Here is a 24,032-nt window from a genome sequence, read left to right on the forward strand (position 1 = left end):
TACCAGGCATTTTTGGACCTGCTGAGAGGAAATGTTTGTAGTGCCCACAAGTACATCATCATAACAAATACAAAGTTCCTGTGTGACACAGCACTTGAAATACATACCCATAAATTCTGCACATGTAACCCCAAGTCTTTCCCCCACCTTCAACTCCTTGTTTTTAGCATTTCATGTAAAAGTCTGTTACCTTTGGACATTTATGAACTAAAGCTCTAGAAAAATATAGGCTTCAAGTCATGATGGAGCATCATAGTTGGCAGAAATATTACAAATGATAGTAAAAACAAAGGGAGCAAACTTTTGTGGTACAAATTCCTTAAGGCTTCTTATTAATTACTCAAATTACTTGTTGTAAGATATTTTGACTTATAAGAAAGTAGGATACTGCTATTTATACTAGAATATATTACTCAATGTTCAAGAATAAGTAAACCCTGAACATTATGCTCTTTCATGTAATTCAAAAATAATAAAGTTAAATACATAAAAGTCCATCTCAGGTGGTAGAAACCATAACATTAACCCCTATAAATCTTTACCGCTATTCAAATGGTTCTTATTATGTTCTTTTTTTTCATATAAAATGGTATTTTTTCAATACCATTCAAATGGTATCGTATTTGCACATTGAAAATGTTTAATATTTGTAGAATATTCTGGAATCCTTTCTACAATTATGTTAAACCCTTATGAAATTATTTTCATTCTATAACATCCAAGTTTAATTACTTAAATCTAAAATCTCATCAAACTTCAATTCCCAATCAGGGTACAGGCCTGGGTTGCAGGCCATGACCCCCAGCAACTGCACATTGATGTTTCTCTCTCTCTCTCTCTTTTTCCGTCCCTTCCCTCTCTAAAAATAAATTAAAAAAATATTTTTTAAAAAAATCTCATCAAACACAGAAAAGCCCTGATAATTAAATAATGGCATTCCATCAACTATAACATGCATCATAATTTAAGATATAGTTAGATGTGCAGAAATAAATCCTCAAAACACAAAAATAAAATGTGGTTTATCACTAATGCTTTTGCCTCATTCATTGCATTCTTAAAACCTCTGCACAGAGCAAGTCCTGTTTCTGTTTTTAAGAGCTTATCATGCTTAATGATAGCCAGTCCTCCACACAAAGCATTTTCAGTGACCACAGTATTTCAGTAATGCACTTGATAGAGTACAATTGAAATGGGATTCCTTAAGGATTTAATACATTCATGGAATCTAGAAATTACTTTGTCTGGAAAGAGGGTTTCTATGCTGTGTGAGCTAGTGAGCAACTAAAGAACTCTGATGTGTAAATAAAGAATTTTAGACCATCACTGCAATTCATGCTATTTCATTTTTGCTGTGCAATGCAATTTGTGGTCAAAGGCAGACTTTAACTGTACCCACTGGGTTCTCTCCTGAATTGAGTATCTGGTGTATAAAATCTCCCTTTCAAAAGCTTTCCACATACCATTTCAATAGGATTGATGTATTATATGAGTTTGCCAATGGTTAGTGAGCTCTGACCTCTAGATGAAGGCTTTATATAAGGAAGATATGCATTAATTAGGAAGACTTTACCACATTCAGTACATCTATAAGGTCTCTCTTGTATAATGTGTTCAAGTTTTGACTTTCTAGGGAATGCTGTCATTATCACATTCCTGAAATTTTTACTTTTGTGTACAATTTAATGTGATTTTTTTCTTAGACTTCCTGCATTTGCCACAACTGTAGGGTCCCTCTCCTGAATGAATACCCTAATGTATAACAAATATGCTTGGAAAAAGGATTCCCCAACTTTCACTGCATCCATAGGTGTTGGCTCCAAATGCATAGCCTCTGACTTTCAAATGAAACCTTTTGACAATCACTGCATTTATAATATTTCTCTTTTGGTGAAATCCCTAGAGTATAATGAGGGGATGTTTTTTAATGGAAGATTTACAACTTTCATTTCATCTATAAGGTTTCTTTCCTACAGGAGTTCCAGCAGGGTCTCTTATAAACACAGTATTCATGGCATTTCTATTCTACATGAATCTCAAGCTTTCTCACATTCCCATAGTCATTGCATAGAGGATTTTCCTCTATGCTGAGTCTACTGATGATTAGTAAGAGCTGCCTTCCGAAAGAAAGCTTTTTGACATTCTCTGCATCCGTAGGGCCTCTCTCCTGTGTGAGTTCTCCAGTGACTAATGAGAGTTGACAAAGTAGCAAATGCTCTCTTACAATCGCAGCACACATATGGTTATTCTCCTGTATGAATCCTCTGGTGCACAGTAAGATAGGATTTAGCCGTGAAGGCTTTATCACACACATTACATTTGAAGGGTTTCTCACCTGTATGGGTTCTCTGATGTATGATGAGAGTTGACTTACAGGATAAAACCTTCCCACATTCACTGCATCCATAAGATTTCACTTTTGCATGACAGTTTTGCAGATGGTTAGTGAGACCTGACTTCTGGATGAAAGCTTGTTGACACTGATTGCATCCATAAGGTCTCTCTCCTGTGTGAACTCGCTGATGAATCATGAGATGGGCCTTGGTAGAGAAGGCCTTCTTGCAACTCAGGAATTCATATGGTTTCTCTCCTATATGAATTCTCTGATATACAATGAGATGTGCCTTTGATGTGAAGGCTTTGTCACACATGTTGCATTTGAAGGGTTTCTCACCTGTATGGGTTCTCTGATGTACAATGAGAGTTGACTTAGAGGACAAAACCTTCCCACACTCACTGCATTCATGGGATTTCCCTACTGCATGATGAGTCTTCCTATGGTTAATGAGATCTGACTTCTGGATGAAAGCTTGTTGACATTCACTGCATCCATATGGTCTCTGTCCTGTGTGAACTCGCTGATGGACCATGAGCTGAGCCTTTTTTGAAAAGGCTTTCTCACAGTCTGAGCACTCATAAGGCTTCTCTCCTGTGTGAGTTCTCTGATGTACCATGAGATGTGTCTGAACCATGAAGGCTTTATCACATACTCTGCATTTGAAAGGTCTCTCTCCTGAATGAATTCTCTGATGTAAAGTGAGTTTTGACTTCCAAGGACAAGCTTTCCCACATTTACTGCATGCACAGGACTTCCCTTCTCTATGATGAGTTTTCTGATGATAGATGAGCTCTGACTTTGTAATGCAGGCTTTTTGACATTGACCACATGCATATGGTCTCTCCCTTGAATGAGTATGTTGATGAGTAATTAGCTTCAACTTGCTGGAACAGGCTCTCCTACAATCACAGCATTTGTCAGATTTCTTTCCTGTGTGAGTTCTCTGAGGCATGGTCATAAGTGGCTTACAAACATTCATTGCACATTCATATAGCTTCTTCCATAGTGGAGCCAAGTCATAAACAGTGAGCTCTGACTTCTGGATGAAAGCCAGTGTACCCACAACAGAATGGTCTAGAAAACAAGAACAGGTCCAGAAACAACTTTAATATAAGAAACATTAGTGAGACAATCAGTAACATTTGAGTAACTCTGTATCAGTGTTAATATTCTCATTTTGATAAGTGTATTTTAGTTATGTAAAAAAAATGACCTTGTTTCTAGGAAATACACACTTAAGTATTTAAAGGTAAAGAGTTAAAAAACAACACGTGTGTGTGTGTTGTATGATGATAGAATATGATAAAAGGTATGTACTCAGGAAAATTTGCAAAAAGAATGTAAGAAGTTTGTGTATAATTTTGAGATTTCTAAGTGCTAAATGATTTAGAAATAAATATTTTCAAAAGGAGAAAAATAAAAAATAAGGGAAGAACATTACATTATATCATAATGGTCTAAACGTAGAATGGATAAATCACTTTATAGTTATATAGTAGCATTCTGCACAGTACTCTGGTACTCTTGATTTAGGTGCTAGTTACACAATGTGCTCATTACAAAAATTGAGCTGTGCCCTTCATTAGTGTATTTTTCTGAGTGTATGGAATACCTCAAAATTTTTTATATAAATAAAAATTGAGGCAGGAGGCCAGAAATGCTCACACATGAGGATCTTGAAAGAAATTTCTTTAGTATGTTAATAGTAAAGGCACGCCATTGGAGGCAATAGTGGAAGAGAGTGATACAACCTGACTTTCATTTTTAAAATGTCATTCTGTGTGTATCTGCATAAGTTATCCCACTGGCAAGGTCTTAAATATTGTGACATACTTTCTGTAGGTTTGTGGATTGTGGTTGTGAAAATTGGTAAAAATTTGCCATGTCATATAGCATTTTTCTTAGATTATACTTTAGATCTTTCCTTCCATCCTCCAACTCAGATGATTGTTCATTCTATATAAACAAAGCATGTCCATATACCCCTTTTCTCCTCTATACCCCTTTTTCCTACCCAGGTAACTGTCAAAATCCGATGTCTTCAAAAATCCAGGTGTTTTTGAAGTTTACTTTTATGTTTACAAATTTTCCAGGTGAGGGGAATGGAAACACTGACTTCTGTTACTTCCTTTTAATAATAAAAATAGTAAAGTAAAACAAAAATATAGCTATTATATAGAGAATAGAGAATCAAGTGTAAAAAAGTAAGAGCATTTTCAAGAAAATAATATTGGCAAGAGATCATGGACATTAAGGATCGAGTGAAAACAATCTTACAGAAAGGAGTGCAGGGCCTTAGGATATAAGAAAAAGAAAGCAAATACCAGACTCGCTAGTAAATTAGATTTGTGGTGTGAAAAGAACCAAGAGTGAGGTAAAATTTGAGGTAGTAATTAGATCTCCATGTGCAGAAGTGAAATAGCCAGATGAACATGTGGGGATAAGGGGAAGGTCTGGCCTGTAGACAGAACTTAGGAATCATCAGCATATAATCAGTATTGCTAAGGCCATGAAAATGAATGGCATCACACTGGGAACAAATGATAGGAATAGGCAAGGATGAAGCTTCATGCTGTCTGATTTTAGAAGATGCCCAGAGAAGGTCTATCCATTAGGCTCAAACAATCACTGCCAAGGAAAGACACTAACTTAAGTCTTGAACAAATATCTGGGGAAGCTGATTAGAATGAAGGATCCTCAGCTTCTCACTTAAAGATAAGTTACCCTCTCTTACTTCCTTCTCTAATTCTGCATGCAACAGACACTGACCCTTCTCAAGGCTCAACTATCCTATGTAGAGACCACCCCTGTGGTCAATCCCACCTTTTAACTTGCTTTGATACAACCTCACATAGCCCACAGAAGTCCATGTGGACAGTGGGCCAAATATCCCAGAATTCATTATCAGGAACAGTTGTTATTTAATTAGGTGAAAGGAGTGAAAATAAGAGGAAGTCTGGATGCTGCAAAGACAGCATTCTACTGAACACTGGATCCACCCAAAAACAGAGAGAGTCTCATCGATAACTTAGGCATTTCTAATGACCTTCTAAGTTTTAGCCTTGTTAAACACGTTTAGAAGGGGTCACTCCTCTGTGGCCAACTGATTTACTTTAAAGGGTCTCACGTCTTGCTTGTTCTCAGTTGCTCACTCCCCTGAAAAGCACTAACACTGCACTTTATTGTCTCTCCACAGCTCTTCTCCATTCTCTAAGTTAAGGATCATATCTGCTTTGGTAGCTTGATAAGCCTGTTCATGGGATATGACAAAGACTTGGACACTATCATTGGACTTGGTGGGGGGGTGTCCTGGAAGAACATAAGATGTTTCAGAAACTGATACACTTCACCTTGGCAGATTAAAGACCTATCCAAGGTGAGAGGACATTGAGTTCTCAGAACAGAAGACGGACTATCTGTTGCCTATAAACTCAAGCCCAGTACCTAGGAGCTCCTTGGAAGCCAAAGCAATTGAAGAAGGAAAGACTATTTATTGGCTGTGCACACTCAGAATGACACAGGGCAATCATCTTTAATCAGGATCACAGGTTGCTATAATTCTCCAACATCACCTCCTAATATAGGTTCTTGTAGCCCACTACTTATCCCAGCTAAAGACCACAGACAAATCCTCAAATGACATTAATCCCTGTAATGACGTTTTTTTCAACTTGTGATTACTACTGATGTGAAAAGACCTGTAGGTATATGTTTTCATCATAAGTCACAAAAGACCACATCTCTGTGTAGTTTTCATTATTCATTACGGGAATAAGTGAAATGTCATTAAACCTATCTTGCTATACTATAATATATACATCTGTCAGATCAACATGTTGTATACCTTAAATTTACACCATGGATGCTTCCTTTAAATACTATTGGCTTTGTTCTTGGAAGCAGTTATATTATGTGGATATGAGTCCTTTAGTGGCTTGCATTTATGCTTTGTTAAGAGGGTTTATAGGCAGCCTTTAGAAAAGATCTAATTAGAACCACCCACTGAGGCAATCCTCTTCAGATGTCCCACTGTGACTCTCCAAATGCTAGGTGTTTCAGTTCCACCTGGTGAAAACACAAATTATTCTCAACTTTGTGTAGGCTCCAAGAATGGTTCTGGCTGTTCATTCTGGCAGTTCTTTCTCCAGCCTAGGGAGCTTCCTCATATACATGTGCTGACTGCCATGTAAAAATTTGGGGAACCCTGCAGAGCTCAGGCTCTCATGCTCCGGGTGCATTCTCTATTCTGCTGTAATGAGCCCCATGAATTTGAGCCACCTTACATTTTCTGTACACTAAGCTCCATCTCAATTCAGGGAGACTGATGGGATCTGTTTGGGTTTCTCCTCCCTATGCTACAGAATGAAATCTCTTTCCAGGCAGTAAGCTGGGACAATGAAAAGGCTCACTGTTACTCCCTTTCTCTTGGTGACAGCTGTCCTGGGCTCCTTATTACCTAATGCCTGAAAATAGTCTATTAATATATTATGTGTACTTTTTTTTAATCTAAAAAAAAGGGTGAAGGGTATATACCTGAAACTTACTGTTGAAGTAGTTGGACTTGGCTGTAAAAAAATACTGGCCAGTATGTAGATTCATTATGGTATAGGCATTCCATGTTCAGAATAGAATGTTAATTTATAGAATTTCATAGTAGATGCAAACATACAAGAGGGGACCCCTCACTCCCCACAAAAAGGAATTATCTTCTGGAGAGCAGGCCCCTTGTAGTACATGCTTCCCCCACTAAGTGAGTGTTCTAGGAACCCATCAGTATCAGTGTACCAGATGGCAGTGTTGTGAGAGGCTGCGTTTGGCTTCAAAGTTGTTTTTTTTTTTTTTAATTTGAAGACTCTTTCAATGCATTGCCCATTTCATGATGAGTGATTTACAAGCACACATGCCCACACCACGCTGAGTGTTCAACAGTTTTCACCAAAAATGGCATGACTTCCATGCCCCACCCTCCCTATTCACCCGATCTCACCCCAAGCAACTTTTGTTTCCTCAGATGAAAAAAGTCCTCAAAGGGAAATGGTTTGCCAGTGTAGAAGAGGTGAAACAAAAAATGGCAGCAGCACTAAAAGGCATCAAAACCAACACGTTCAAAAACTGTTTTGAGCAATGTAGAAAACATCTTGATATGAATATTCCATCAAATAGAGAATATTTTGAAGGTGACTGAAGTTTAAATGTGAAAATACACAATTTTTTCTAAGTAAATTCTGAGATTGTTTTTTGGGTCCTCCCTCATATGTTTGGCAACATTCCCAGCAGCATAAATCTCATGTTCCTTTAGGATATTTAAGAGTTCTTTTCTGGCACTGATAATTTGATTTATACATTTCAAGAGCATTCCATGTAACCCTATCTAACAATCACAGTGTAAAATCCTCATACTATAGAAATATGTTAATGTATTTAGATCATAATTACTACAGGTAATTGCTTCTCTGGGAACATGTTTTTCCCAATTTAATGGCTGGGCAGGAATTTATTGCAGTGTGAATTCTATGAAATCTAATATTTTTGTGGTAAGCAGAATGACCTCCCAAAGATGTGCATGCCCTAATTCCCAGAACCTGTAAATATGTTACATTTACTTTTAATATTTTTAAAAGATTATTTATTTTAGAGAAAGGGAAAAGGAGGGAGGGAGAGAGGGAAACTTCAATGTGTGAGACAAACATCGATGGGCTGCCTTTTGCACGCCCCCAGCCAAGGACCTGGTTCGCAACCCACGCATGTGCCCCAACCAGGAATCCAACCACAACATTCTAGTCTGCCAGACAACACCCAACCAAGCACACTGGTCAGGGCAAATATACTGCATTTAGTAACAAAGGAGAATGGAAGTAGGACATGAAATAACGTATTTTGGGACCATACAATTGTTTCTTGAATTTCACAGGTTCACAGAAAATTATGCCTCAGCATGGGTTGTGCCCGGAGCCTTTGTGGATACTGATTTACATGATGAGATTTGGCCCTTTTGAGCTGCTAAGATTTGGTTGAGATTCTGGTGAGTTGGTGCTGTGATGGATTAAGACATTTGGAGATGTTGGGAAAGGGTGGATATATCTTGCGTGTGGGATGGACACAAATCACTGGAAGCCAGAGGGTCTACATCCTGATCTCCAAAACTGGTGAATATGTTAAGTTGTAAGGTGAAGAAAAATCAAGGTAGCAGATTTGCTAATTAACTGATCATAAAGTGGGGACATTATCCTGGATTACCTGGGTGGACCCAATGTGATCACAAGGGTCCTTAAACTAGGAAAAGGAAAGCAGAAGAATCAGTATTAGAGTCATAAAAGAATTGACCAGTCATTGCTGGCTTTGAGGATGGAAGGTGGTCACAAGCCAAGGAATTTGGCAGCTCTTAGGAGCTGGAGGAACAAAAAACATTATTTTGTTCCTAGTCTCCAAAATGAAATGCAACCCTGCCAATACTTTGCTTTTAGCTTAGTGAGATGCATTTTGGACTGTAGACATCCAGCACTGTAAGATAATCAATCTGTATTGTTCTTAGCCACCAAATTTGTGGTAATTTGTGACAGCAGTCATAAGAAACTAATATAGTTATACTTCTACTTTTATTATATTCATAGATTTTTCACTACATAATGCAATTCCTATGTCCGAGACTTCATTTAATAGAGAAGCCTTTCCCAGAGTCCTAATGTATAAAATTGTGATATATGTGTTACTTTGGTGTTAGAATTTCCACCTTTTATTGCTTTCAGGATTTTTTCCCCTGAGTTCTTCCGCGTCTTACTAAAAATGTTTTCCACATCCAACATCTCTGGAGTTCTCTTTCTATGATTCTCTGACACGTGATGAGGTACAATTTATCACTGAAAACCATCACATTCTTTCCTACGGTTTTGGACCTGTGAGAATTCACTGAGATGAATTGTTATTATCACCTCCAGGCAAAGGCTTCCCCACAATCACTGCATTTCTGCCCAAAATGATTTCACTGACACTGGGTAAATCTACCTTCTCACAGAAGTGTCCTCCACAACCACTACATCTGTATCATTCCTGTCCTAAGTGAGCTCTGACACAGAACATGTGCAGGATTCTTGCTAGAGGCTTTTCCACATTTCTGGTACCAGAGGACTTTTTCCTACACGATGTCTGTAACACAAAAGACATAATTTATTACTGAAGGTGTGGTCACACTCACTGCATTTGCAAGGCTTGTTCCCTGTGCAAATTCCTGATTATCTACTAAAGCTTGACTTCTTGGAAAAGGCTGTTTCACAATCACATTTCTATTCCCTATAAGTTCACCAATGCTTAATAAGGTCTGAGTTGCTGAAGACATTTCCACAGGCACTGTGTTCATAGAGTTCTGCTCTTGTAAGAGTTCACTCATGTATAAAGAGCTATGACTCCCTGAGGAAGCTTTCTCCACCATCAGTGAATTTGCAGCTTTCTCTCTTGTATGAGTCTTCTTATGTTTAATGAGGACTGACATGTGGGCAAAGGCTTTGCCACATTCAGTGCATGCATATGGTCTCTCTCCACTGTGAGTTCGCTGGTGCTGAATGAGCTTTGACTTGCTTCTGAAGGCTTTTTCACACTGACTGCATTCATAAGGTTTCTCTCCTGTGTGAATTCTCTGGTGCTTGGTCAGGTCTGACTTAAAAAAAAAAGTTCTTTCACATTCACTGCATTTATAAGGTTTCTCTCCTGTGTGAAGTCTCTGGTGTGCGATGAGGTATGCCTTCTGGGAAAAGGCTTTCCTACACACACTACATCCATAGAGTTTCTCTCCAGTATGAGATCGCTGATGTCTACTGACCAGGCACTTCCGGCTAAAGGCTTTCCCACATTCACTGCACACATAGGGTTTCTCTCCTGTATGAGTTCTCTGATGTACCATAAGCTGTGACTTTCTGGCAAAGGCTTTTCCACACTCCTTACATTCATGAGGTCTCTCTCCTGTGTGAGTTCTCTGATGTTCAATGAGCTGAATCTTCCTCATGAATGTTTTCCCACATTCACTGCATCCATGAGGTTTCTCTCCTCTTTCTGTTTTCTGATGTCTAATGAGTTGTGCCTTCCTGGTGAAGACTTTCCCACACTCAATGCATTCATGTGGTTTCTCTCCTGGGTAAGTTTTTTGATGGTCGCTAAGCTGTGATTTAGTGCTACTGGGTTTAACACATCCATAGTATTTAATTTCAGTACAAGTTTTATCATGCGGGATGTAGAGAGATGGTTTCCCATAGCCAATAAACTCATCAGAATCCTTTCTTGCATATGTTCTCTTCTGGTTAACAAAACCTAAACGTGACTTTAAATTTTTATAATGTGAGCCAAACTTAATGTGTCTTGCCGTTAAAGAAACAAGACTTTTGTATAAATTGAAATTATTTCCAAGTGCATAACTTTGTTGACATCTTTCCAAAGTTTTAATCTCGCTTTGGTTTTCTGGGTGCCGCTGTGTATGATCACTCTCCCATACTTCTTCTAGGAAAAAGAATAATAAAAACATCCATGATAATTGTGAGGGGAAAATTTGATACAAAAATGCCATGGCTTGGTCTAGCTCTTGTAAGATCTCAGTCTAAGAGAAATGTGCCTTATGGAAATGTATCCTATGCTCTATGAAAGATAGTATTATAAAACAGCAAAAGGAAAAATAACTACTGTAGAAACAACATAGATAGTTTATACTGAGTAAGTATTGCTTGGGCTTGTTTCCAAATAGGATCTTGAAAAGTGGGGAGAGAAGAAAGAAAACCATACTCTGACTGAAACAGAACAAAAAAGAATTAAGAGACTGGATCCATTCATCTAACAAACATCAAATGGGCTGGTGTTTGGGAATACATTTGAATATTATATTAGAATACATTAGTCACTTTAGTGTGACTTTTAAAGAGACTAATGTATTCTCCCTCCATGAAGCAGTCATTCTAGTAACAAAAGAGAAAGAGAATCAACAGGTAAGCAAAAAAAAAAGTTAAAGACTGTGAAAAATGATAGGAAAGAGCTGGTAGAGCAGTGGTAGGTCAGTCTTACATCAAGTAGTCATCTACAAGAAAAGTTAAACTGACATCACAGGGTAAGAATGAGTAATATTATGCAAATAACTACATGAAGAACATTCCTAGAAGAGGGAGTAGCCATCGCAAAAAAACCTGAAGTAGAAAAACTTAGGCAGGATAAAGAAACATAAGAGAGGCTGATGTACCTGGTCTATCCCAAGCTTAAGTGAGGTAGCAATGGACAAGTCTGGAAAGGCAGGTACAATCGAGAACATATAGATCATGTAGGAAGACTTATGGCAGCAAGTCACCAAACATTTTTTTGCAGGAATGTAATGTTCTGAATTGATATTTCCAAAAGGTCACATGACTGTTGTATGAGAATAAGTTGGAGATGAAATTGTTGAGAGAATGCAGAGGAGACGATAATGGAGTTCGGGCAAGACGTTAACAGTATCTTCTGTATGAGTAACTATCATGGAGAAGGAGAAATGTACAAAAAACCCCACAAAGGACACAGTGCAGATGAGGAAAAGATAAGACTCACTGTCAGAAAAAATGTTGAAGGTAGAAGAGGGAAGAATTAAGGACAGTTCTTCAATATGTGGCCTATGCATTTATGTAGGTGTTGGTGCCACTTAATAAAATGAGGAAGATTACAGAGATAGGTTTGACATTTGGAGAAAAACCAAGCATTCCATTTGAGATACACACCAGACCTGAGATTACTAATACACACTCAAGACAGACTATGAAGTACCTGGTTAGATCTATGAGTGTGGAGAAAGAGTTAGACTTAAGATAACAATTTTAAGTCATGAGCATATAAACATTATTTAAATATTTGGTCTGCAGAGGATCAGATGGGACAGTTTGGAAGAATGGATAGAGAAAGAGGAAGGTCCAAGATAAGAGTTTCACGCACTCCAAGTTTTAGAATTCTGGGAGAAGGATATGCACTGAGAATATGACAAGCTCACTCAGAGACAATCAAACCCTATCTGTGCTGATCGGACAAATAAGCAATATGGATTGGACATCAGAATGCAGGATCTGCCCTGACTGGTGTGGCCCAGTGGATTGGGTGTCATCCTGCAAAGCAAAAGATCACCGGCTGAATGCAGTTCAATACTTGGTCAGTGCACATGCATGAGTTGTGGGCCAAGTTTCCAGTTGGGGCATGTTGTAAGAAGCAACCAATCGATGTTTCTCTCTCACATCAATGTTTCTCTCCCTCTCTCTCCCCTTCTCTCTAAAAATAAATAAATAAAATCTTTAAAAAAAAAAAAAGAATGCAGGATCCACAACATCTCATTCCAAGTTTACTGTAGTAAAATATTCAATAATCACCTTGTTACTAAATCTTTCCCCTCTCAACCCAACTGCACACCAAAATTAAACTTTCCTAAAAACACCAATCACCTATTTAGAGTAATACTGTATACAGTCAATCCTGAACTTGTTATGATACAACCTTACAAGGTCCAATAAATCCAGACACATATATGTCCATTTGAAATTGAAAACAGGTGTTTGGGCCATCTGCCTGTGTCCCAGAGAAGAGTTACAGTTGTACTGACTGGTGGAAATATCACCTTCTCCAATGAGTTTAACCATAATGTAACTTATACAGTGTTGTCCAGTAAAACCTCCTGCAATGACGGAAATGTTCTATATCTGTGTTTTCCAATGTGGTACCTGCTGGCCATGTATGGTTATTGAGTACTTGAATATTGTTAGAGTGATGGCAGCACTAAATCAGTAATTTTACCTAACATGAATTAAATTTAAACAGCCACAGGTGGCCAGTGGCCAGTACACTAGACAGCATAGGTACAGACCCTCACATCCTAAAGTCATCATTATAATCTCCTTCACATAGTCATCTCCAAATTTTCTATGTTCAACCAATACTACATTCTCCTTTAATCTCAGTTCTTAGATCACCTCAATTAAGAGATTCTGAAGAACCATTCTCCCTCCAGGAAAAAAAAATATTCTACTGCCTTATCTTCCCTTTATCCTAAAATTCCAAGCTATGTCTTTCTATTGCTACAATCCAGCTATCAAGCAAGACTCTTCAAAAAACTAGCAAAAAAATGATAAAATCTAATTTATGGTTTGTAAGCCATTAACTAACATAAAATCCAAACTAATAAGCCGTTTTCTTTCACACAATCTCCTACTATAAACATAGTTGCCAATACATAAGAATTTCACACATCACTTTCCTTATTTCCATTTCTAGAGTCATCTTTTTATATTACTGACACACAAGGCCTTCCATTGTCATTTACTTCCAAAACCCTCCTTGCAGAAATAATTTTATCATGCTTCCCTAAAAAAGCACTTTATTCTTTTTGTAACATTTTATCGGAGCTCTATTTTCTCTGATTTTGTAAAGGAGTCCCTCTCCAACTGTGCCTCATAATCAAATGCTAAAAAATTTTAAATTTTATGCACCTATGTGTCAGCCCATTCTGAGTGGGACTTTAAAAATTAGGAAGGTATTTCTGTCTCTTATTACATGTGAATCTCTCCTGAATCATATGAGCATGGTGCTTCTGGGGTTTTTGTTGTTGTTGTTATTTTAATTTTTATTTATTTATTGAGAGAGAGAGAAACATCAATTTGCATTCATTGGTTGTTTCTTATATGTGCCCTGATCCAGGATCAAACCTACAACCTTAGTGTATCAGGATGATGCTCTAACCAACTGAGCTACCTGGCCAGGGGAATATGGTGCTTCTTCAACTACAGGAATCAAGGCAGAATTTCCTGGCAAGCCTTTTGAACTTCATATGCTCAGATCACTCTCCATATCTAACAAATCAGACACCAGATCTCCAGAGACAAATCCCATAGTTTGAAAATGTCCCATATAGTTTACACACATCCCTAATTAAAAAACAAAATTAAACCAAAAGTGAAAAGAAAAAAAACTGCTTTCAAAAATGATGTGATGAATGAGTGCAAGTAATGTTGTCTATACTAAGTGCAGACCCTTCTCTCCAAGCCTCATACCCACCGGTAAAATAATACCATAAAAGATCATCATGGGTGAGTTAGTGCGGTGCAGATACAAAGTAGACAGGAAATCAGGAAAAAGGAAATTCCAAGTGCACTTGGAAACGTTATGGAGAGAAAAAGAGCTCCAGGTGAAAGAAGGTAGGATATAAAAATGCAACATAATCAAGTGTGGAGATGCCAGTTCCTCAAGTTATTTTATAATCAATAAAATACTTCACTTCCTCCTCCTTAGAATAAGTCTGTCACTTGTTTCTGTGACATCATCTTCTGACCCTCCTTCTACCAGAACCTGCATACTTCTTTTTTTTTCATTGATTTGAGAGAGAGACAGAGACATTGATTTGCTGTTCCATTTATTTATCTCTTCACTGGTTTATTCTTATATGTCCCCTGACCGGGGATCAAACCCACAACCTTGGTGTATCAGGATGATGCTCTGAACAACTGAGCTACCAACCAGGTCCCCACATACTTCCCATTCTACTTGGCTGGGCTCTTAATTTCTCAAGCTCTAAGCAAAGGGGTCAGCAAGAGCAGGTTTACAGCTGTGAGTAATTGAAACACAGAGTCTATTTTTGTATTATTATTTATTAATTAGTGTATTATTTATTTGTATTACAACTGTGAACCTATTTTTGCCAATCCCTGTATATGTGGATCTCTTGTATTTTTAACCAACATTCACTCGTGTTTTCTCGAGTTCCACTCCTTTAATGCCCTACCCACCCTTAGAGGACTGCAGCCAGAACATCAGCAGGAACTAAGAGAAAACTGAAATCAGCAGGTGTATGTAGCAATGAACAATGCAAGTCTAAATGACAGTGGCCCACTTTGAGGTGGGAATTGAGACTGGAAGTTTCCAAAGGCCTTTTTGAAACAACAAAAGTTAATAGGGACGGCAGAGACCTTCAGAAATAATAGAGCAAATAGGGATAACTCAAGGCAATACAAAAGTGACCAGGCTCAAGGGAGTAGAGCAGTACAGCAGAACCTAAATAAAACGCACAAAAAGTAAAAGGACTCACCAGAATGAAAAGACCTCAGGTTCTGACACTGAAGCTAAAGGAAAACGAAGCTCCCTGGATAATTATGTGAGGTGCAGGCAAAATGTAGAATTAGAGGGCAGATTAGTGTCTAGAGAGATGGACAACTCAGGAACATCTGTGGGAGTACTGAGAGCTTCAATCTTCATTATACAGAAATAACCTCAATGATGATGCAGACATTATCTGGGAGAAAGAAAGATTCTGGTTTCACATACAGGAAGTGGGACCTCACAGGGCAGCTGCCTCAGTGGTGTGGCCAACAGCACAAACAATTAGAGCACAGATTGGATAGTAGCAGCAGAAGTCAATCTGAGGCTCTCCAGCACAGAGCAGAGAGCTTAGGCCTTGAGAACAAATTAAACTTTTAATATGAGAACCAAGCAGAAGATTTCTAAAAGACAACAACTGGAAGCTATGGAAGCAGAGGGTAATGCCCTGAAAGATGAGGTGTGTGTGATTTTCAAATGACTAAGGTGAGGTGGTTTGTCAGGGATGGATACTGGCCCTCCCTGCAGGTAGAAAGCAGTGCTAAGTGCAAAGCGAGGTGTATGGGTAGTAAGAGGAATTTCATAGCAAGTATTGGGGAGAATGGGAAGTGAGCATGCTGCAGAAAAAATACAGGGAAGATGTGAGCATGTTGGGAAGAATACAACCAGGTAAGAAACCAAGGCCCTAGATGAGAGAGACTACAATCAGAAAATTGGAAAAAGAAGACATAAATCATCCCTTATAAAGAACAGAGATGTGGAAAGGTCACCAACTGGGGTAAGAAAAGTTCTTTAAACAACATTTCAAAAGTGTCAACTGTTTACTGACTGACAGGAAATTTAGCGCCATATTTCCCCACTTCCTTGGTTTTTACTCACTCACCTGGACAGGCTGGACTATGGGCTGCTTCCTCTGCTATCCACCGTGGTCCTCCTTGCTCCAGCCAGAAGAGTGAATCTGAGTTAGAAGATTGATATCCTGTGAAAGGGAAATCAGTGAACACTTGGCACCAAGTATTTAAGCTTGAGGACTCTATGACAGCTGAAGAAAGCTGTATTTCAAGGACCACATCATTTGCACTTTGGTAAAGTAAAGGTCTTTGACTTGGAGAGGCAGAACACAAACTCCAGGACCAAACAGGAGAATAAAAGTCTATCTCCCACAGTGCTTTTGTCCAAACCATAAAATATCTCAACCCTAGTTGGTGTGACTCAGTGGACTGAGCACTGGCTAGTGAACCAAAGGGTGGCTGGTTTGATTCCCAGTCAGAGCAAGTGCCTGGGTTGTGAGCCAAGTCCCCAAGTTGGGGGCGCGTGAGAGGCAACCACACATTGAAGTTTTCTCCCTCCTTTTCTCTAAACATAAATAAATAAAACCTTTTTAAAAATCTCAGAAACCCTACAGATTTCACTGAATGAGAAGGAAAAGGCAACTGATGTGATGCTGGCCTCACCCACTGACAGCAGGTTGCTGTAGTTCTCCAACATCACATCCCGGTACAGATCCTTCTGAGCCGGATCCAACAGCCGCCACTCCTCCCAGGTAAAGCCCACAGCCACGTCTTCAAATGATAACAATGCCTGTAAAGACAAATTTCAGGCAATCAGGTGGAAGAGATGATGTGGAAAAGAGGGACAGGAACACGTCCTGATCACTTTCCTCATGATGTTGTGCACACGGTGATTATTTCACATACCATAGGGCCATGTGTCCTAGTCCACTCAGGCTACTGTAACAAAATGCCCCAGACTGGGTAGCTGATAAAAGCAGAAATTTATTTCTCATGGTTGTAGAATCTGGAAAGTCCAAGATCAAGGAGCCAGCATGGTTGTATTCTGGCAAGAGCCCACTTCCTGGTTCACAGTGGGCCTCTTCCCACTGTGTCTTCACATGGTTGAAGGGTGAGGACAGTCTGCAGGGTCTCTTTTAGAAGAACACAGATCCCACTCATGAAGGCTTCACTCTCAAGACCTACATCTCTTCCCAAGGCCCCACTTCCTAATACCATCATCCTTGGGGGTTAAGATTTCAACGTATAGCCCTGGCTGGCGAAGCTCAGTGGATTGAGCGCGGGCTGCGAACCAAAGTGTCACAGGTTCAATTCCCAGCCAGGGTACATGCCTGAGTTGCAGGCCATAACCCCCAGCAACCGCACATTGATGTTTCTCTCTCTCTCTCTATCTCCCTCCCTTCCCTCTCTAAAAATAAATAAATAAAATCTTTAAAAAATATATTAAAAAAAAGATTTCCACATGTGCCCTGGCTGGTGTGGTTCACTAGACTGAGCACTGGCCTGTGAACCAAAAGGTTGCTGATTCAATTTCCAGTCAGGGCACATGCCTGGGTTGTGGGCCCAGTCCCCAGTTGGGGGTGTTGGAAAGGCAACCTATTGATGTTTCTCTTGCATATCGATGTTTCTCTCCCTCCCTTCTCCAATCTCTAAAAAAAAAAAAAAACACATTGAAAATACAAAGACTGAAACAATTGTCTCTGACTTCAGTTTTGAACCTGAGATAAAGAAGGTATAAAGGGAGCAGCCAAATCAGTCACAAAAATCTGGTTGAGAAACTTCATGAAACCACTCAAAGCAGCTCATTCATTCTATTACACAATCCAAGCTTTATTCCTGGGTACAGATTTCCAGAAGGCTCTATTGTCAAGGCACACTGCTTTTAAAGAATTTTGTCCAATCAAGTTCTGCTTTGGCATCAGCCCCTTAGCTTACTCCAAGGAAGACAATAAGAAAAAGCCAAAGAAGTCACCTTATGTCTTTTATTACACCACTGATAGTGAGGACACTGTCTACTACAAAACCTCTCCAAAGACCTAGAGAAAGAAATCTCTGAAGATCTAAGAGCAATGAAATGTTTACTTCCCCTGAGGAACTAGTTTGCCTTCTCCTTACAGATGCTGCAAATCATGTAACTTTTCATGTCATGTCTTTTTGTTACTACAGCTGCCAAGAAAAGTAGACACAAGTTCAAAGCTAAGACAACCCACAGGGTCTTACACAGTCACTTACCTATGTTCCAACCTTAAGAACTTTATATGGACCCTATGACCTACATATCTCACACTGCCTAATTTGTTCTGATGTTAAGATTATAACCTAAACTTATTTTTGGACAAATCTGATTTTTATTAACATACACTGTACCATGTTATCAGACATTAGAAGCTTCCATACGTTCGCTGGGAAACAAAGGATAAAAAGTAGATAAAACAAACCTCACCTGGGCCTTGGTCATTTTCTCAAGTTCTGAAGCAAAGACTGGAAGCTCTGGGATGTGCTTTCTCCTGTGTCTCTGGGCCTCCCAGGAAGCTGTAGTCAGATATCTCAGGTCAGGAACTGATGATCTCCCAAACCTGGCACTTCTTCCTTCTAGCACTGAAAATGTCTTGTTCCTATAGACCAGAACCTGTGGATTCAAAAGCAAATTCAGTTCTGAGAAGACACGCACCTGGGACCACAGCCCTCTCTTACCACGTGGACTCATTCTAACATAGGGTTCTGATAATGCATCAGCATCTTTAACACCCTGGCTGTTTTTACATCATGGGGCCCATGCTCCTAGGGGAGATATGAAACGCACAAGAGGGATGCCCTCCTCCCCCTGTTTTTTTGGTAAAGGTAGAATAGAGCAAATGTGAAAGAAACGATGGGAAACAAAATCCAATTCACGGTCTTGTCCACTGCCAAGTTCTCACATAGATCAATTTTAGGAAAGGTAATGTATAGAAGTGGTAGCTCTGGAAGCCTAGCAGTGCCCACATATTCCTAATATTTTGGTCATCACACTGGGGCAATGATTCCATATTTAACTAACTAAGCAAGAGTCCTTCATTAATGGTGTTGTATACTGCTTACTGCAACATCTTAAGAGGCATAAAGACAAAAGAAAAAAATAGAAGAGGAACTATTATAGAATGAGGCCTAAGAGACATAACAAATAAATGCAATGCACACAAACTATTTGGATCATGATTCAATGTTAAAAGATTACTTTGAGGTGATCAGAAAAAAATTAGTATGGACTGGGTAATGGATGAGATAAAAGAATAGTTATTAATTTTGATATACATTTGAAAGTGACCTGCTAATTATAAATTTTTTAAATGACCTTGCCATCTAGAGATACATACTGGAATATTTATAAGTTTAAGGACATGAAACCTTGAATTTGCAATGAAATTCTGCAGAGAAAAGCTAAAGCGGGGGAGACACAGATGAACATGATGGGTCCTGAGTTGACAATTGTTGAAAGCTAAGTGACAGGCACATATTATTATACTATTCTCTCTATCCTCTGAGTTTCCATAGGGATAAAGTGAAAAATAAGAAGTTAGCAGGGCCTGAGTTCTACTTAATCTTTACAGTACACGATTCCAGTATTATGTCAACAGAAAAAGAGTTACTGTACCAGTTGTATGAAGCCAGCATTTCAAAATACTAATCAACAGATTAGAAGAAAAGAGAACTACAAACATAAATGCTTATTCATTGATTTCACCCTTCCTTCATTTGTAACACACATTTACAGCTATACATTCCCTCCACGGACTGCTTTAGTTGAATTCAACAAGATTTGACATGTAGCATTATTATTAAAATGCAGTTCAACACACTTCCATTGTAATATTTTTTGATTCATGATTATTTAGTCATGCACGGCATACTTGCCAAACAAATGGGAATCTTCTATTTAATATTTTGATATTGCTTTGCTGTCTAATTTCACTGTAGTTAGAGAAGACGGTCTGTGTGATTTCAGTCTTGAAATTTGTTCAGACTGGCTTTAGGGCCCACCATTGTAAGTGTTCTATATGCATTTGAAAACAGTTTTGGGGTGGAGTGTTTTATACTGGTTGAGTTTGTTAATTATATTATAATAATCTTTTAGGGCTTGGCACTGTAGCAGGCTGGTGCCTTGTTTTTGGAAATAATGTTTTATTGAAACACAGCCACACACATTTGTTGATATATTTTGTGGCTACTTTCCAATTACAATGGCAGAGTTGAATAGGTGCGGACAGACCATCTGAACCAACAGAGCCTAAAATATTTACTTCTGCCCCTTTACAGAAAAAAGCTTGCTGATCCTTGTTAATCTATAGGCTTCGAGACTTTTGTCTCCTTGTTCTGTTACTGAGAGTGGTATGTTAAGAATCTCCCATTATGACTGGACATTTGACACTTCTCCTTGTATGTAGCATGCCCACACTTCAGAAATTCTACTAAGTATATGCCCAATGGAACTTCCACACACCTAAATGTATGTACAAAAATGTTTGTCTGGCATCATTCATAATAGACACAGGCCAATAACTACCTAAACATCTATAAATAGCAAAATGGATAAATAAACATCTATAAATAGCAAAATGTACAGCACAGCATGGAATACTACAAACAATGAAAAGAATGAACTGCTGCCATATGTGACAATTTAGGTGAATTTCACCACAAAGTATTGAGCAAAAGAAGCAAACACCAAAGAGCATTACTGTATGATTCCATTTATATAAAGCTAGCAATAAAGCAAATTTAATATGATATTTTTGGGATAATAATTACTTCTGGGGGGGAATATGATGAAGTGGGGACTTCTGGGGTGCCATTGTATTTTTTTATTTTTAGTGTTATATTTGAAAAAAACTTTTAAAGAATACAGATCAGTTTCACTTACATATGCAGAAGCATAAATTTTTAATGTTTTATTATGAAAATATTTAAGGAAAAAAGAACAGCATAATTAAACCCCATGTACAAAAAAAGAGTGGTATAATCAAACTCTATATATCCATTAATGTAAACCTAACTTTATTTTACCTACACCACAACTCACTCCTCCTTAACCATTGGATTATTTTGAAGCAAACCTAAGACATATTTTCATTTCTACATGTAAAAATATAACATAAACTATTGCAAACAGAATCCAGGCCCACATTAAAAGAAGAAATCATTATGGACAAATATATAAATATATTGGGAATCTAGGTATGTCCAGGTGGCTCAGTTGGTTGGAGCGTCATTCCATATACCAGAAGGTTGCAGGTTCAATTCTTAATCAGGGCACATACCTCAGCTGCAGGTTCAACCCCAGGTGACAGCCATACAGGAGGCAACCGATCAATGTTTGTCTCTCACCTCGATATCTCCTTCCTCTCTCTCTCTCTCTTCCTCTCTCTCTAAGTTCAGTAAAAAACATATCCTCGGATAAGGATTAAAATATATATATGTGTATACATATATATACAAGTATATGAAAACTAGCCACCGAAATCAAAGAAAATTTTAAAGAAAGAAATTTAAAATGAAAATAATTTTAAAGTTAAAAAGCCTTTGAGGGAAATCTAATGTACAGCATGGTGATTACAGTTAGCATAGCTGTATTATATACCTAAAAGTCACTAAAAGAGTAGATCTTAAATGTTCTCACTACAAAAAATGGATAATTTTTTATCCATTTGGAAATGGATAATTATGTGATATGATGCAGGTGTTAGCTAACACTATGGTGGTAATAATTTGGTAATATATAAGTGTACCAAATCAATTCTACACCTGAAACTTACAGAATGTTTATGTCAGTTATGCTTCAATAAAGCATTGGCCAGGGGGGAGGTGCACACAGTGGAAACCTTTTGAGAAAGAGGAATAAAACCTTGGTAAGTTGCAATTACCATTTTTTATTGTTGTCTCCAAATGGTACTTTGTGCCAGACACTGTATTTTGTACATTAGCTCATTTAATCTTCATATCAACTCTATGAAACAGGAATTATTATTATTATTTGTGACATCTTTTCCCCCCCAAAATGAAGAAGGCTAACTCAGAGATTACCCTACCCAAGTCAGAAGCAGACTCAGGTTCTTCTTATACCCCAGACCATAGCATCCATCTGCCATCTGGCCAGAATGATATTCACAGACCACAAAACTACTCAAACCAGGAAACATCAAGGAATCAAATTAGAAGCTATTAGTAATAACATGAGCAGAATGAGGTGACAAAGTAGGTGTATCTTTTTATGTTTTGCTTTTGTGACTTATGTGATTCACAAAATTATGTAATTATGTAATTTCATTTTTTCCTTTTGTGAATCATGTCATTTTATGTAAAGTTAGAAGCAACAAAAAGAGGAGACAGGGTCATATGGTGGGAAAAGACACCATTTACAGTTACAACAAACGTCAAAACCATTTACGATAAATATGTTCAAGACACACACGGAAAAACATCAGAGCTGGTCAAAGAAACAAATGACTTGGATTAAAGGAAATCCATCACAAGTGCCTAAAAGTGTTATATCTAAATCTCTGTCACCTCTACCAAAATTAAGGCACCCACCTGATGCAACAAAACTGCAGCAGTTTTCAAGAAGAAAACTTCTAGGGAGTTTGTAATGTGGAAATGCTTATAATATGATGTTAGATTAAACATGTATTGAGTGTTATCAGTACCCATACACCTGATCCCAACACTAAAAATAAAATATACTAAACTTTAAGTTATTTTCTGGAAGGGTGTTTAAGAGGATGGGGTGCCACTATTTGGGTCGGAATAGAACGCGAAAACAAATTTTCTAAGGACTATACAGTAGACAGGGATGCAGGAGGACCAGAAACCTAGTGTCTAACGTCAAGCGTGCGATTAGCAATCAACACGGAATTCCCCCAACGCCGGTCCCCAGCATGCACACCCCAAACGCGACTCTCCTACAAAGACAGGCCAAGCGACTGTCCCAACACGGAGCCCCACCGAAAACACCTCTACACCGGCCTCCCAATTGATCCGACAGGCAACCCCGCCCCCTCACAAGGGCTCCCACCAGCTTCCCCGACACCAATTGCTGCCCGCTCTGGAACAACAACAAAACCCCAACGAGTCCGGAAACCCGACACTGACCTCCCACTTGCCGCTGGAGACAAGGCACGAAACCTTTTCTCCAAACACTTAGCCTAACGGTCCGCGACGACACCTCCGTAGCCCCCGGGACCCTCAGAAGCGGAGTGGACGGCGGCCGACGAGGGTCAACCCGCGCCGTTCCGGAGTCTCAACGTCTGGCTCTGGGTCCTCCCTCTGTGAACTCACTGTGAAGTAAAATTTGACCCGCCCAGTTGGAGGCTATTTTTAGCCGGAGCAGCTGTTGACCCACCTATCGCTTTAGCATAGGCGTAATATATATCCTTTTCTCCTATTTGTCCGGGAAGCTTAAAGTAGTGAGAAACTACTAAAAATGACCTGCATCACCCCATTTCCAAGCCACTTGAGCCTCTGAGCCCCAACTGTGCAACCTTGGCCGGGGCGGCTCCACCAACTGCTTAGCTGCTCAGCAGCTCAAGCCAGCCCGGGTCTCCCCTCTTGATGCGCGGAGATGGTCTCGACGTTGAAGCCTTTGAGCCTCAGGCTGAAAGAAAGCTAAGTGGATGTGCTCATCTTAGAGTAAGTTCCACGGAAGGGGACCGGAGCAGAACCCGAACAAATGGAGCGGAACCGGCTGTTGTCCTGAGAGGATGAAGGGCGCTTTGTGGACAAAGTGGTATTTGAAGGCCATTCTAGGATTTAGAGAACCGCTGAACCTATAGCGTTGATCAGAGATCGAGTAAAACGGCAGGAAT

At 38.9% G+C, this 24,032-nt stretch overlaps 1 protein-coding gene across 4 annotated transcripts; it reads right to left on the reverse strand.

The window, feature by feature from the left end:
- Positions 1-896: 896 nt before the first annotated feature.
- Positions 897-23,691, reverse strand: LOC114511121 (zinc finger protein 577-like). 4 transcript variants are annotated; one of them, XM_036013237.1, is made up of 6 exons: positions 23,320-23,691; positions 22,260-22,319; positions 18,641-18,826; positions 16,861-16,987; positions 16,290-16,385; positions 7,577-10,822 (listed from the first exon to the last, which is right to left on the reverse strand). In XM_036013237.1, exons 2-6 carry the CDS (start codon positions 22,317-22,319, stop codon positions 9,471-9,473), a joined length of 1,821 nt encoding a protein of 606 aa, XP_035869130.1. In that variant the 5' UTR covers positions 23,320-23,691; the 3' UTR covers positions 7,577-9,470. The 4 variants fall into 4 exon arrangements, with proteins under 4 accessions (XP_035869131.1, XP_035869130.1, XP_028385591.1 ...); XM_036013238.1 differs by lacking the exons at positions 7,577-10,822; positions 23,320-23,691 and adding an exon at positions 897-3,412 and having other exon boundaries at positions 22,260-22,658; XM_028529790.2 differs by lacking the exon at positions 22,260-22,319.
- Between the last annotated feature and the right edge of the window lie 341 nt (positions 23,692-24,032).

Source organism: Phyllostomus discolor, chromosome 12 (assembly GCF_004126475.2).
Source record: "Phyllostomus discolor isolate MPI-MPIP mPhyDis1 chromosome 12, mPhyDis1.pri.v3, whole genome shotgun sequence".
NCBI lineage: Eukaryota > Metazoa > Chordata > Mammalia > Chiroptera > Phyllostomidae > Phyllostomus > Phyllostomus discolor.